At 44.1% G+C, this 15,186-nt stretch overlaps 1 protein-coding gene across 2 annotated transcripts in view; it reads right to left on the reverse strand.

Annotated features, from left to right (window-relative positions):
- VWF (von Willebrand factor) overlaps nt 1-15,186 on the reverse strand; it is a 231,676-nt gene that overhangs the window by 33,488 nt on the left and 183,002 nt on the right. For both annotated transcript variants that reach the window (XM_084624575.1, XM_084624574.1), the window contains exons 40-43: nt 15,080-15,154; nt 14,405-14,509; nt 13,724-13,929; nt 12,341-12,490 (exon numbers count right to left, since the gene is read on the reverse strand). In XM_084624575.1, the coding sequence (XP_084480701.1) occupies nt 12,341-12,490; nt 13,724-13,929; nt 14,405-14,509; nt 15,080-15,154 (536 nt within the window). The remainder of the gene's footprint in view (nt 1-12,340; nt 12,491-13,723; nt 13,930-14,404; nt 14,510-15,079; nt 15,155-15,186) is intronic.

Raw genomic sequence — 15,186 nt, forward strand, 5'->3', positions numbered from 1 at the left:
ATTTGGCACTTAAATACCATGTGGATGGATATATTACAGACTGACACAGATTAAAGGGATATAATCAGAGATTGAGAGAGACTGGGATAGATCCAATAGGATTTATTTGCATGAAGCTGAAATATTCAGGGCCAGCTCCTCAGTTGGTGTAAATCAGCACAGCTCTATTGATTGAGCTACACTGATTTACACCAGCTGAGCATCTGGTCCCCAGTTTATGAGTCTTCAAAGCATTATGATTTATTGTTCCTTGTTCTGCAATGAGCTAATGCCATAAAAACAAAGCATTCGTAACAATCTTCCGAGTCATTTATACGGTTACTAAATATGATCATTTCACAGTCAACACTCAAACTACCGTCTTCCTTTAAAATATATTTTCTTTGATCTTTCATGAATATAATGTTAGCCTTTTACAGTTATGCGTAACATATGGGAGAAGACAAACTTTGCTACTTCAAAGAAAAATGTCAGTTTGAAATACTGGAGATTAAAGTAGTAGATTTCATGGTCAGCATCCATTACAATCATCATTTACCATGCCTCTGCATGAATGCTCTAAATGCTCTTGTGTTATAATTTAACACGGTTCTCAAGAGACCTGAAAATTTTTCATAATCGATTTACACACACTTAGCCAAATGGGTCTGATTAAGACGTGTATCACTGAACGTTATGTATGAAACGCTTTTCATAATCACATCACCCTTAAACTGAATATGTTTATATCATTTACCCAGGTTCCTGATTTTAAGGATGCTGACAGGAAGCAAGAATGAAAGCAGGTGTTCCCCTCACATTAATTAGTGTTTGTATAGTCCTTTGAAATTGTAACCCACTGTATTATTATTATTATGCTCCAGAGAGCTATTTTGATGTACTCATACAGAAATCATGTTGAAAAACCTCCAGAACAGTAAGGTGTAGACACTACTCCTCCTAGTGGCAGATTCAGCAATTACAGCAATGACCCATTTGCTCTCCCAGAAACTCCTTGCCACTAGAAAGAATGAGAAGGGGAGAAAAGAGAAACGAGGGCCGTGACATAGGTCAAAGCAAATCCATTTATATTTTGCAAGTTGGAGTTGATCTGAATGGAAAGCTTTTGAGGGTGGATTTTATTTCATTGTTAATTTTTTATATCTGTACAAGCACTTTGAAATAGGTGCATTTTAATGAAAAGTGTAGAAACATATCACACAAAATAAATGGAAATTTTTGAAAACAAAGTCAGTTTCAAACTTGATCTTACCATGAAGGATCTGGGGGTTATAGTGGATAACAAACTAAATATGAATCAACAACGTAACACCGTTGCAAAAACAGCTAACATCATTCCAGGATGTGTTTGCAGAAGTGTTGTAAGCAAGACACAAGAAGAGGAGGTTAATTACTTGCAACTGGAGGTTCTTCAAGATGTGTGGTCCCCATTTGTATTCCATATGTGGGTGTGCATGCACAGCATGCGCGTGAGTCCGGAAGGTTTTCCTAGCAGTGTCCGTTGACCCGCATGTGCATCGAGCCTCTCCAGTGTCCCTCTTGCATTGAGTAGTCCGGTCTGCAGCAGAAGGTGTGGAGGGCGGGGACTGGAATACAAATAGGGATCACACATCTCAAAGAACCTCCAGTAACAGGTAAATAACCTCTCCTTCTTCTTCTTCGAGCGATGGTCCCTATCTGCATTCCAGACATGGGTGATTAGCGAGCAGTGGTCAGTGCAGAGGTGGGTGCAATGATGCGATAGGAAATGAAGTCTGCAGTATGGCTTGGCCCACAGCAGCATCTGTAGCTGCCGCTTGCTAAATGATGTAGTGGGTCGTGAACGTGGGGATGGAGCGCCAGGTTGTTGCACAACAGATGTCTTGTCATGAAGATGTCTGAGGGGCAGGCTGCTGTAGTCACTTGTGCTTGCATAGAGTGCGCTGTGACTCCATCAGGCAGTGGTACGTTGGATTGTGTGCAGCATTTGTGGATGCAACCAGAGACCCATTTGGAGATTCATTGGGAGGGGAGGACTTGGTCCTTGGATTGGTCAGTGATGGCCACAAATATTTTCAGCGATGTGAAAAAGGAAGGAGTCCAGTGGAGGTAGAATGCCAGTGCACAGTGGTCGTCAGGGAGTGCAGAGCTCCCTGTCCATGTGGGAGGCATGTGGTTTGGGGTGGAAAACAGGTAGGTAGATGCACTGATTAAGGTGGAACTCCAACACTACCTTTAGGAGGAATTTCGGGTGAAGTCATAAGCAAACTTTATCCTTGTGGGAGACGGTGTAAGGGTAGTCCGCCATCATGGCCACCAGTTCACTGACCCATCTAGCTAAGGTAAGACTACCAAGAATATCACCTTCATGGAGAGGTGGAAAAGGGAGCACATTGCCAGCAGCTCACAAGGAGGCTTTGTGAGGGCAGACAGGATGAGATTGATGTCTCATGGGGTGTGGCCTTGAGCACCGGTGGGAAAGTATTAGAATCATAGAAGATTAGGGTTGGAAGAGACCTCAGGAGGTCATCTAGTCCAACCCCTGCTCAAAGCAGGACCAACCCCAAATAAATCATCCCACCACGGGCTTTGTCAAGCCAGGCCTCAAAAACCTTTAAAGGATTGAGATTCCACCACCTCCCTACGTAACCCATTCCAGTGCTTCACCACCCTCCTAGTGAAACAGGGTTTCCTAATATCCAACCTAGACCTCCCCCACTGCAACTTGAGACCATTGCTCCTTGTTCAGTCATCTGCCACCACTGAGAACAGCCTAGCTCCATCCTCTTTGGGACCCCCCTTCAGGTAGTTGAAGGCTGCAATCAAATCCCCACTCACTCTTCTCTTCTGCAGACTAAACAAGCCCAGGTCCCTCAGCCTCTCCTTGTAAGTCATGTGCCCCAGCCCCCTAATAATTTTTGTTGCCCTCCGCTGAACTCTCTCCAATTTTTCCACATCTTTTCTGTAGTGGGGGGCCAAAAACGGGAAGCAATACTCCAGATGTGGCCTCACCAGTGCCTAATACAGGGGAATAATCGCTTTCCTCAATCTGGCATTTCTTCTACTAGTGTAGCCCAATATGCTGTTAGCCTTCTTGGCAACAAGGGCACACTGCTGACTCATATCCAGCTTCTCGTCCACTATAATCCCCAGGTCCTTTGCTGCAGAACTGCCGCTTAGCCAGTCAGTTCCCAGCCTGCAGCGGTGCATGGCATTCTTCTGTCATAAGTGCAGGACTCTGCATGTCTTTGTTGAACCTCATCAGATTTCTTTTGGCCCAATCCTCCAATTTGTCTAGGTCACTCTGGACCCTACCCTTACCCTCCAATGTATCTACCTCTCCCCGCAGCTTAGTGCCATCTGCGAACTTGCTGAGGACGCAACCCATCCCATCATCCAGATCATTAATAAAAATGTTGAACAAAACCGGCCCCAGGACCGACCCCTGGGGCACTCTGCTTGATACTGGATGCCAACTAGACATCAAGCCATTGAGCACTACCCGTTGAGCCTGACAATCTAGCCAGCTTTCTATCCACCTTATAGACCATTCATCCAATCCATACCTTTTTTAACTTGCCAGCAAGAATACTGTGGGAGACCGTATCAAAAGCTTTGCTAAAGTCAAGATATATCACGTCCACTGCTTTCCACAGAGCCAGTTATCTCATCATAGAAGGCAATCAGGTTGGTCAGGCATCACTTGCCCTTGGTGAATCCATGTTGACTGTTGCTGATCATCTTCCTCTCCTCCAAGTGCTTCAAAATGGTTTCCTTGAGGACTTGCTCCATGATTTCCAGGGACTGAGGTGAGGCTGACCCGTCTGTAGTTCCTCAAGTTCTCCTTCTTCCCTTTTTTAAAGATAGGCACTGTATTTGCCTTTTTCTAATTGTCCAGGACCTCCCCCGATCACCACGAGTTTTCAAAGATAATGGCCAATGGCTCTGCAATCACATCTGCCAACTCCCTCAGCACCCTCGGATGCATTAGATCTGGACCCATAGACCTGTGCAAATCCAGCTTTTCTAAATAGTCCTTAACCTGTTCTTTCACCACTGAGGGCTGCTCAGCTCCTCCCCATACTGTGTTGCCCAGGACAGCAGTGTGGGAGCTGACCTTGTCTGTGAAAACCAAGGCAAAAATAGCATTGAGTACTTCAGCTTTTTCCACAACACCTGTCACTAGCTTGCTTCCCCCATTCAGTAAGGGTCCCATACTTTTCCTGACCTTTTTCTTGTTGCTAACATACCTGTAGAAACCCTTCTTGTTATCCTTCACATCCCTTGCTAGCTGCAACTCCAGTTATGTTTTGGCCTTCCTGATTACACCCCTGCATGCGCAAGCAATATTTTTATACTCCTCCCTAGTCATCTGTCCATAATAAACCCTTCATGAAACAGACGGTGGTAGGATGTGTAAACCCGGAGGTGCCATGCATAGGCAGGAGAAAGGCACTGAGAGCTGCTTAGTGAACTTGTACAGAGCTTCGGGCAAGGCCCAATGTTTTGAGATTAAGAAGGTAGTCGAGGACGCTAGGAATAGACATAATGCAGTGGATGGTGATGGCAATGAGCCCATGCGATGAAGTGAATCCATTTAGCTCTGTAGTAGGCCCTGGTGGATGCCCTGCTCTGGAGGAGGATGTATTTCACCAGGCACACCCTGTCTACCCCGAGCCCCATCCAAATACCACGCCATGAGATGAAGGGGGCCCAGATTGGGGTGTCAGAGTTGGCCCTGATCTTGTACGAGAAGATCCAGTCGTGTCTGGAGGTGGAGTGGTGTGCAGGTGGCAAGTCTAAGAAGGTCTGTAAACCAGAACTGGCATGACCAGAACAGGGCTATAAGTATTATGGTAGCTCGGTCCTGCCAGATCTTGCATAACACATATGGGAGGAAGTGAATAGGGGGAAAGGTGTAATGGAGGTTGCCTGTCCAGGAGAGGAGAATAGCTTCACCCTGCAAATCCTTCTCATGGTTCCCCTTTCAGTTTTTGCAGGTGGCAAAGAGGTCCCACCATGGGGTGCCCCATTGGTGGAATAGGTATCGGTGTGTGATGTTGTGTAACTCCCACTTGTGGTTGAGGAAGAGAGTCCTGCTGAGCATGTCTCCTAGGGCATTTTGGGTGCTCAGGAGGTACGTGCCTTGGAGCGTTACATGGTGTTTGATGCACCAGTTCCAAAGGTGGATGGGCGTGGAGCAGAGGGTGGGAGCCCTGGCGCTGCCTTGCTTGTTTATGTACAAGACCCTGGCGATGTTGTTGGAGAACAATAGAACATGGGAGAGAATGAGCTCCGCTGCCAGGAGAAGGTGCTCTGAGTGGCCAGGAGTCCTAGGCGTGCCCAGGGAAATACCAGAGGATTCAGGTGGCGTTTGTGGGGCTGGCTTGTCCAAGCAGCACAGAAGTGGAGGCAGGACAGGCAGTGCATGCACTGGTGAGCACTCTGAACAGGCAGCTACCAGGGTGGCTGCTGGTACTGTTGGATCGCGTTTGCACCAAACTTTTCCCTCCACCCAGGGAAATTTGGGCACTGGTGCAGTCGTCTGCAGGTGCAACATCTCACCCAACCTGGCACAGCTCAGGGAGGAAATGCTGCACTTAGTGGCAGTCCACTGTGGGGACCTGCTCTTGTGTCCATGAGCGCGCTTCTTGATCTCACATCTGGGCTTGTCCTCCACCACTGGTACTGCCAGATCCAGTACACAGGAAGAGGTCGGAGGTAGTGCTCACTGCTAGTGAGATGGCTGTACCGGCAATTCTGACAGTCTCAGATCAGAATGAGCACATGGTCTCACTGTTTCTTCCATGAGGAATTTACATAGGTGGCGCTCCAGAGCTTCCTGGGTCTGTGGTGGGAAGGACTTGCAGATGGAGCAATGAGCTGCGATATGAGCCTCATCGAGCCACTAAAGACATCTCTGCTATTTGTCACTCACTAAGAATGAGCACAGGCAGGAGAGACAGTTTTTTAAATCCCAGAATGTGTGGCATAGTCCCCAAGGGGTGTAAACATTCCCCAAACGAGGATGACTATCATTACTAACCTACTACTAATCCTACAACTACTATCTACACTCTAAACAACTATAAACGACTATATACAAATGGATAGAAGTCAGTTTCTTAGCAAGAACTAAAAGCCCGAAGGAACAGCAGTTCTGTCTCAGGCCATGCAGCTATAAGAGGGAATTGGAGAGGCATCAACCCACACAAACTATTATTCCCTTGGCTGTGAGCATGAGGGGACACACAATGCATGTGTGGGTCAATGGACATTAGGAAAACCTTCTAGGCTGAACTTTGTGACTTTGTCCTCACCCATAAATATTTCATAATTGGGGACAATGTATACCTTCAAATCAGCGGCCCTGCTATGGGTACCCGCATGGCCCCACAGTATGCCAACATTTTTATGGCTGACTTAGAACAACACTTCCTCAGCTCTCGTCCCCTAATGCCCCTACTCTACTTGTGCTACATTAATGACATCTTCATTATCTGAACCCATGGGAAAGAAGCCCTTGAGGAATTCCACCATGATTTCAACAATTTCTATCCCACTATCAACCTCAGCCTGGACCAGTCCACACAAGAGATCCACTTCCTGGACACTACGGTGCTAAGAAGTGATGGTCATATAAACACCACCCTATACCAGAAACCTACTGACCGCTATTCCTACCTACATGCCAGACCACACCACATGATCCATTGTCTACAGCCAAGCTCTATGATACAACCGCATTTGCTCCAACCCCTCAGACAGAGACAAACTACAATACCCACCTGCTGAAGTGAAGAAACAGATTGACAAAGCCAGAAGAGTACCCAGAAGTCACCTACTACAGGACAAGCCCAACAAAGAAAACAACAGAACACCACTAGCCATCACCTTCAGCCCCCAACTAAAACCTCTCCAACGCATCATCAAGGATCTACAACCTATCCTGAAGGATGACCCATCACTCTCACAGATCTTGGGAGACAGGCCAGTCCTTGCTTACAGACAGCCCCCCAACCTAAAGCAAATACTCACCAGCAACCACACACCACACAACAGGACCACTAACCCAGGAACCTATCCTTGCAACAAAGCCTGTTGCCAACTGTGTCCACATATCTATTCAGGGGACACCATCATAGGGCCTAATCACATCAGCCACACTATCAGAGGTTCATTCACCTGCACATCTACCAATATGATATATGCCATCATGTGCCAGCAATGCCCCTCTGCCATGTACATTGGTCAAACTGGACAGTCTCTACACAAAAGAATAAATGGACACAAATCAGACATCAAGAATTATAACATTCAAAAACCAGTTGGAGAACACTTCAATCTCTTTGTAATCAAATGACCGGACCTAAAAGTTGCAATTCTACAACAAAAAAACTTCAAAAACAGACTCCAACAAGAGACTGCTGAATTGGAATTAATTTGCAAACTGGATACAATTAACTTAGGCTTGAATAAAGACTGGGAGTGGATGGGTCATTACACATAGTAAAACTATTTCCCCATGTTTATTCCCCCCAAAGCTCCCACTGTTCCTCAGACTTCTTGTCAACTGCTAAAAATGGCCCACCTTGATTATCACTACAAAAAGGTCCCCCCACCCCCGCCACTCTCCTGCTGGTAATAGCTCAGCTTAAGTGATCACTCTCCTTACAGTGTGTATGGTAACACCCATTGTTTCATGTTCTCTATGTATATAAATCTCCCCACTGTATTTACCACTGAATGCATCTGATGAAGTGAGCTGTAGCTCACAAAAGCTTATGCTCAAATAAACGTGTTAGTCTCTAAGGTGCCACAAGTATTCCTTTTCTTTTTGCGAATACAGACTAACACGGCTGCTACTCTGAAACCTTCTAGACTCAGGTGCATGCGCACCCACTTATACAATATATATAGGGACCATCACTCAAAGAAGAAGTAATTCTTTCACTCTACTCAGCACTGAAAAGGTCTCAACTGGAGTACTGTGTCCAATTCTGGGCACCACTTTGGGAAAGACATGGACAAATTAGAGAAAGTCCAAAGAGAGTAACAAAAATTATAAAAGATCTAAAAAAATGTGAGCCACAAGGGAAGATTGACAAAACTGGGTTTGTGTAGTCTGGAAAAAAGAAGACTGAAGGGCATATGATAACTGACTTCAAGTATGTAAAAGGTTGTTATAAAGAGGAGGGTGACAAATTGTTCTCTTTGACCACTGAGGACGGGTCAAGAAGTAATGGGCTTATATTGCAGCAAGGGGGTTAGACGTTAGGAAAAATGTCCTAACTGTATGGGTTGTTAAGCACAAACAAATTACCTGGGGAAGCTGTGGAATCTCTGTCACTGGAGGTCTCCAAAAACAGGTTAGACAAGCCCCTGTCAGGTATGGTCTAGATAATACTTAGTCCTGCCTCAGTGCAGGGGACTGGACTAGATGACCTATCGAGTTCCCTTCCAGTCCCACATTTCTGTGATTCTATGAATGGGGACCCACCAGAATCATTTGGAGATGGGAGGATGATGTGCTTGGACATCTTTTTTCTGGTTGTGTTTATACTAGGGGAAATTTGTAAGCTTTCCCCTCCTTCTAGTGGTAGAAGCTGTAGCATGGACAGTATATGAGGGGGAAGGAGGTATTACACCATGTCATCCAATCTTATCCTCAGCAGGATTAGGCAGCACAGCCGTAATAGCACCTGAGCCCCCTCTATATGAGAGCTTCCACCATTGCTCCCACTGGTAGGGATGCATGGTGCAGAAACACACTTAGAAATTGTCTCATTGCAGATGCACTTGTCATCTAAGAAGGTAGCCAGCTGAACTCTGCCCATTCTGGAGACCTTGGGCTGGGAACCACAGAGAAAGGAGATGAAGAAATGAATAAGGATTTCAAAAGAGGTGGGATAGAGGCAGTGGTGTATCTGACCTGAGTTAAGAAGCTGGTAGTGTGTACATTTACATACAGAATCTGTGGAAGATGAGGGCTAGCTCATTGTCAGTCTTGATGCCAGCCTTATTTATGAACAGTGGTGGAGACGCACAGGAGGTCTGAACTGTTTATCTTAACAGAGAAAAGGTTCAGGGGTAACTTAGGTCACAGTCTATAAGTATCTACATGGGGGACAGAACTTTGATAATAGAGGGCTCCTTCAGTCTAGCAGACAAAGGTATAACAAGTTCCAAGGGCTGGAAGATAAAGTTAGACAAATTCAGACGAGAAATAAGACACAAATTTTTACCAGTGAGAGTAATTAAACATTGGAAAATCTTACTGAGGGTTGTGGTGGACATTTAAAAAAAAATCAAGATTGGATGTTTTACTAAAAAAATATGCTCTAGTTCAAACAGAAATTAATTTGGGGAGTCCCTATGGACTGTGTTATACAGGAGGATAGACCAGATGATCGCAATGGTTCCTTCTGGCCTTAATCGATGAGATATAGATAAGAGGGAGTGGTACCTGAACATGCTTTTCTTTACCAAGAAATCATAACAACAATCCCCTGTTTAAGGAGCTTCCTAATGTTAGCACGACTTCCTCTGAGATTGCATCTGATCTAAAAGAGCTTTGTGGCCAGTACAAAGTGGGAAATTATTTTGGCTGGGGCAATGCAAATCAGTAATAAGTTTAGAAGAAGTAGAGTTCTCCACTGTGAAGGTTCTGACAGCAAAAGCACAGGTCCTGCCACATCAGATAATTTACTAAAACACCAGAAGAAATGGCAGATTCCCAAAGAAAGCTGCCACGGTGCCCTCTGTGATAATGTTAAAGCTTTTTAGTGATTACAATGTTCATACTTAGGGTTGATTTGCACAGAACCTGCAGCTGTGCATTAATAATGATTTATCAGAGGAACAGTTTATTGACAACATTATGGCTATGAGCCAAAAGCCAGTCTGATATTTCAAGGTCTGATATTTCAGAACCTACTAAGGCTAGAAACAAATGCCTTATGCAAGCAGGAAAGAGGGGACTCCCCTGCAGTGGCTTAACACTCTTGCTTCTACTCTTGATGGTTTTTGAGACACTGGAGCCCATCCTGAGCCTTGGACCAATGTAATTTTTGGGGAAAGTCCAGACTTAAGGAAAGAAAGAAAGATTTTTGTGGCAGTGTATTTTTAAAATGGCATCTATTTGAAAATTGCTCAAGTTCTGAGGTGGATGAATGGCCAGAGTGCAGTTGAGGTAGTGAAAGATAAAGGTGATTTATCACATTAATACGACTTCTATGTAGACATACATGTCATCCAACCTTGACTTTCTGAACGTACTGGTGGACACTACATTTGGATCAGCACGTCAGCTGAGATTTTCAAAGGAGTCTAAAAGTGTTAAGCACCTAAGTTCCGTTGAAATTCAGTGGGAGTTGGGCACCTAATTCCTTTTGGCTAAAATCCCAGCTGTAATTAAATGAATAGACTTCAGAAGACGGGGCTGCTCTTTAAGCCACAGAATTTTGAATAACTGAAGTCTTCATAACCAAGTATGCAATGCATGCAAATGTGCAAAAACCTATGCTATTGTAAGCTCAAATGAGAATTTAAACACACTATTCAGGAAATGCAATGAACCTACAGCAATATTAACTCACTCCCACCGCACATGCAGTGCTGTTGGCATTAAGATATACAAATCAATGCAAAAAAACCCCACCAATAATAGCCAGGACAATTTTACTGCACATGTGCACAATGTGGCCAAGTTAACTTTGTTCAAACATTTGAATTTCCAGACACAGTATGACTGGTTTTGATTCAAAGGGTAAAAAGAGTGCTGCTGGATTTTCAGATCCTGAGCTGTATTTGTGGTGTGGGTGACCAACAACCATATTTTGAATGTAACTGAGCAGATTTGATGTGGGAGAACCATTGAGCAAGAGTAGATATCACTGTGATGACCTGGCCACTTTTCTGACCATCATTGCATGTTAATCAATGTGCTTGTTATTAACAAAGCTGGTTTGTGGGAAGCCCTTCACTGGTGTTGCAGGGGGAGGGAAGGATAGCAGGAAAGAGGCTGCAAAGAGTTTTTCCGTCCTCTGGCATTCACTTCCATATAGTCCCCACAGAGGAACTGGGCATGTTACTCAGCAACAAGTGCGTGCAACTAATTGAGGAAAACATGCTGTTCAGTCAGTTGTTTGAATAAACTTCTGAGTTAGTGTAATGTGCACCTGATTAGCAACATTTAAAACACAGAACTAAGCAAATAAGTACTTCCCTTCAACCCACAAAGAGCTTCACTGGTGTAACTGATTTGCAGAGATCCATGGGCGACATGATCCATTCATGGGTTCTCCTGGCAAGAAGACTTCATCCAAAGTTGAATCTTAAGGTATTTCACTGCTGTATTGTCTCTTAACTAGCCCAGTTACCACCTGCTACTAGTAAACTGCAAAAAGAAAGTCATTCTGGCTTCCTTGTCTTCCAACTGGAACTAGTATTCAGCCTTTTTAAAGTGGATAACTGAAGCCAGTGTAAAAATTGGTTAAAAATGTTGATCAAGAAACAGGTTTCAGATTATAGAACACTTCTGCTGCTTGGCTTTAGTGTGCATTGGTTTGCAGAGCGCTAACTACTTCATTTTACGGAACTAGTGAGGAAAAACATGTAGCCCCAATTTGTCCTGCTGTGTGGTGTGAAGGGGAGCAAAACAATGTGAAGAACCATGGGTTGAGAGGGCACTAGGAAGTGTGTTTTCCAGTCCCACACAGCCAAGGTTAGCTTCACCTCACATACTCTGTGCAACCTACAGCACACAAAGAAAATGAGGAATAGGCCCTGGAGCCTCAGAACCGCTGGTGTAAACTGTACGGTCCCCTTTTCTGTGTGGAGTATAGGCCGTGAAGAGAACAAGGATCATAAATGTGTCTGACAGCAGTCTTAACTAATCCTGCCAGGTCTGAAATCCCCAGAGGAGTCAAAGTGCAGTCATGGTGGCTGGTGGCAGCATGCCACATCTTCTAGCTGTGCTGCCATTGTTGAAGGAAGCTGAGTGGAGCATGTGGATAAGCAGATAAATAGGTGGGATATTTAAACAGCAACAGGAAGCTGAGCAGGAGAGAGGGGACTAGAAGCCATGCAGGCTGCTATGGACAGTGGTGTGTCTCTCATTGATCCGGAGAACTAGCCTGACTGGGCCCAGAGACCTTTTGGACTAAGTGTGGGACTCTGAACCAGTCTTGAGATAAGGGCCGTCTGAACTGCTGTTATAACTGCTCCTTCTCGGAGACCTTCCTGAAGAGTAAATACTTATTGTGTGAGTTTGGGTTTGGCTTCCCCCTTGCTCGGATCCTGTGAAGCCATGCTATGCCCCACAGTCTTGTTCTGATGCCTTCCTTTAAGTGCTACTCACCTGGGGGCAGATCGTATTGCACTCTTTCTCAAGACATTCTGCAATATGAAGTCCTAGGACAGCATCTTCCATGTCAGTGCAGGTGCAATCTGTACAGCCTTCTTCCCAGGATTTCCCAATGGGGTAGACAACATTGCGATGCACACAAACCTGTCAGTGCAGTGAATGCATCAATGAATACACATAAGGGCACACACCATTCACTCTGAAAGGCTGACTTTCTGTCTGCCCGTCTCTTCTGGGATTTACCAGATCTACCATAACTCTTACAGGATGTATTGGACCCAGTGGAAATGCCTTGAATCTTGAAAAGTTGTGGCTAGTTTGTTACAAAAATAAAAGAGTTGCTGAAATCCAATGGGCCAGAGACTGCCTAACTGAATTCAGTGGAGTTAGCCAGGGTTTGACTCAGTATAACTGAAATAAGAGATTGGTCCAATATTCAGAGATAATAAAATAATAAAACCTAGTTCTGATATTGCACTTTTCATCAGTAGATCTCAAAGCACTTTACAAAGGAGATTATGGTATCATCATCCCCTTTTCACAGATGGGGAAACTGAGGTACAGATCAGTGAAGTGTTGTGCCCAAGGTCACCCAGTAGGCCCGTGGCAAAGCTGTGAATAAAACCCAGGTCTCCTGTATCTCAACTAGTGCTCTACCCATTAAGCCATACTATCTCCAGATCTTAATGTAGTATTTAATAGTCTATACAAAGGAAAAAACAGGGACAAATTCTCCTGTGGTGTAACTCTATTAGAGTCAATGGCATTACTTCAGGGATGAATTTGGCCCCAAATGTCTAAGTGACAATAGCTCATGTGAAGAGCTACAGTGAAATCAGTGACCGGAAGCATCAGGCACGGTCAAAATGCAGCTGCTTTAGTGAGCATTTAGATCTAATGTATTCACAAGTATTTCAATTTAATATGACAAGTAGATTGTCATACATATTTGAACAGCAACAAAAAGAAAGCTTGTAAAGAGTGAAATTCAGAAATGGAACATCTGTACAGAACATAACCCATGAGCTTTTGCTATTTCAGAAGCAAAGTAAAAACTTCAGAATGATCTCTGATATTCAGGCTGCCAGAATGACTTCAGAGCTGCTACAGGATTAGCTTGGTTTTCAGGATGAAAATACCAGAGTTACTGTAAACAGTTTAGTTTTGTTAATGTTGCGAGAAATTATTACAATTTAACATGCATAGTGATGCGGAACTGTTCACTTCGCTTGTGTACGGCCTTATGAATGTACTTGTCTGCCGTTGCTTTGGGAGGCTTTGCGTTACCACGTAAAAACTGAGCTGACTGCTTTGGAGCAGCCGCACCTTGCAAGAAAGATGTTTTCCTCTGTAAGAGTGACAGTTCATTCCCCTCACCTTGTCTGCAATGCAGGTAGTAGCTGTGCAGCCACAGTCATTGGTGACAGACGTAGATAAATATCCAGCTGGGCAGCTCACTGTAGAATTGGTGCAGCTGCACGTGCACTCATATTCGTCACAACACCGGGTCTTCTTAACAGTCAGCTCTCGATGTGGAGGGCAGGAAGGAACGTGCTCTAGCTTGCATTCCTCTTGCTTGCAAGCTATCAAATAATTAGGTACCACACTGAGCATAGGGCATTTTAGAATGATATAATGGACACCACAAGTGTAGTTTCTCTTACAAACAAGCCTTTTATATGGCAATGAGAGCCACTAGGGATTGACTTCAAAAAGTCACACTGGTGTAGAAGCCCCAACTAGCAGATCCTATTGCAAGTTCAGGACCAATGTATTTATTCCTTCAAAAACACCGTCCCTCATTTATTATGTAGTAAAAAGTATTTGTAAAGTTAGTATGCTCTTGACCAGAGCCCCTGCAACTCTTAACATTGCTCTGTTCTATAGTTCATAGTGCATTCTCAGAAAGAGAAAGTAATAGAACGTTTCCAGTTTGCAAGATCGTTACAGGTCCTATTGGATCCAAATTGGTGTTTTCCAGACAGTCGGGCACTTACATTTGTTTGTTTGTTCAACCCCCTTGCTCAAATATTGTTTAATGTTTAAAAGATACTTTACCACAAGTGTAAGTTGGTCTACATTCTCCAAGGTTTGTCAATACAGGCTGAAGACCATCTTCACAAGCAGGTACAGCAGGCAGATCACAGGCAACTAAATCACATACTAAGACAAAAAAATGAGGCAGTGTATCAGTTGGTACTTAGCTAGTTAGTCATCAAAAAAAGACACCTCATTTTAAGATTTCCATGTACTTCATTGCTTCTCTGCTAACCGAGAATAAACATTAGTGCACAGTTCAGCAGGGTACAATCCAATCTTAGCAATGATTTCAAGAACAATTCCTGCTTGGCTTTAGGTGCATTAAAGTTCTAACATTGTGTTTCACAAGTAAATGTGGATTGTGCAGATTAGATAAATAAAAGCTATTGAAAAAATTAAATAACCATTCTAAAGCCATTGAGACAAATTGTCCTCTGCCCCCTCCACGTACACACATAGGCACACACACAAAACGAGGAAACTGTAGAAATTCATGAAGTTTTTTGTTCTCGTGTGGGTTTTCCCCCCATAGAGGTGAATATGGCCCTCAAGTGCTTTGAAAAATACTATCTTAATCAATACTTGATCTAACTGAAAATGCCAATCATAAGTTTGAAAAGTAGCTAGTAAACAAAAAAACCAAGACCTGGGCATCATCATCAACCATAGCTCTCCCTGTTATCTGCAACCTACCACACTCATACTTTGGACAACACTGATCAGAATCCTGGCGTAGTCTGGAAACTTCACAGGGACCACAAACTGCAGCTAGAGTGAGTGGGGAAAAAAAACACAATTGT

This window comes from Lepidochelys olivacea (assembly GCF_965140295.1).
Source record: "Lepidochelys olivacea isolate rLepOli2 genome assembly, chromosome: 1".
NCBI classification, from domain to species: domain Eukaryota; kingdom Metazoa; phylum Chordata; order Testudines; family Cheloniidae; genus Lepidochelys; species Lepidochelys olivacea.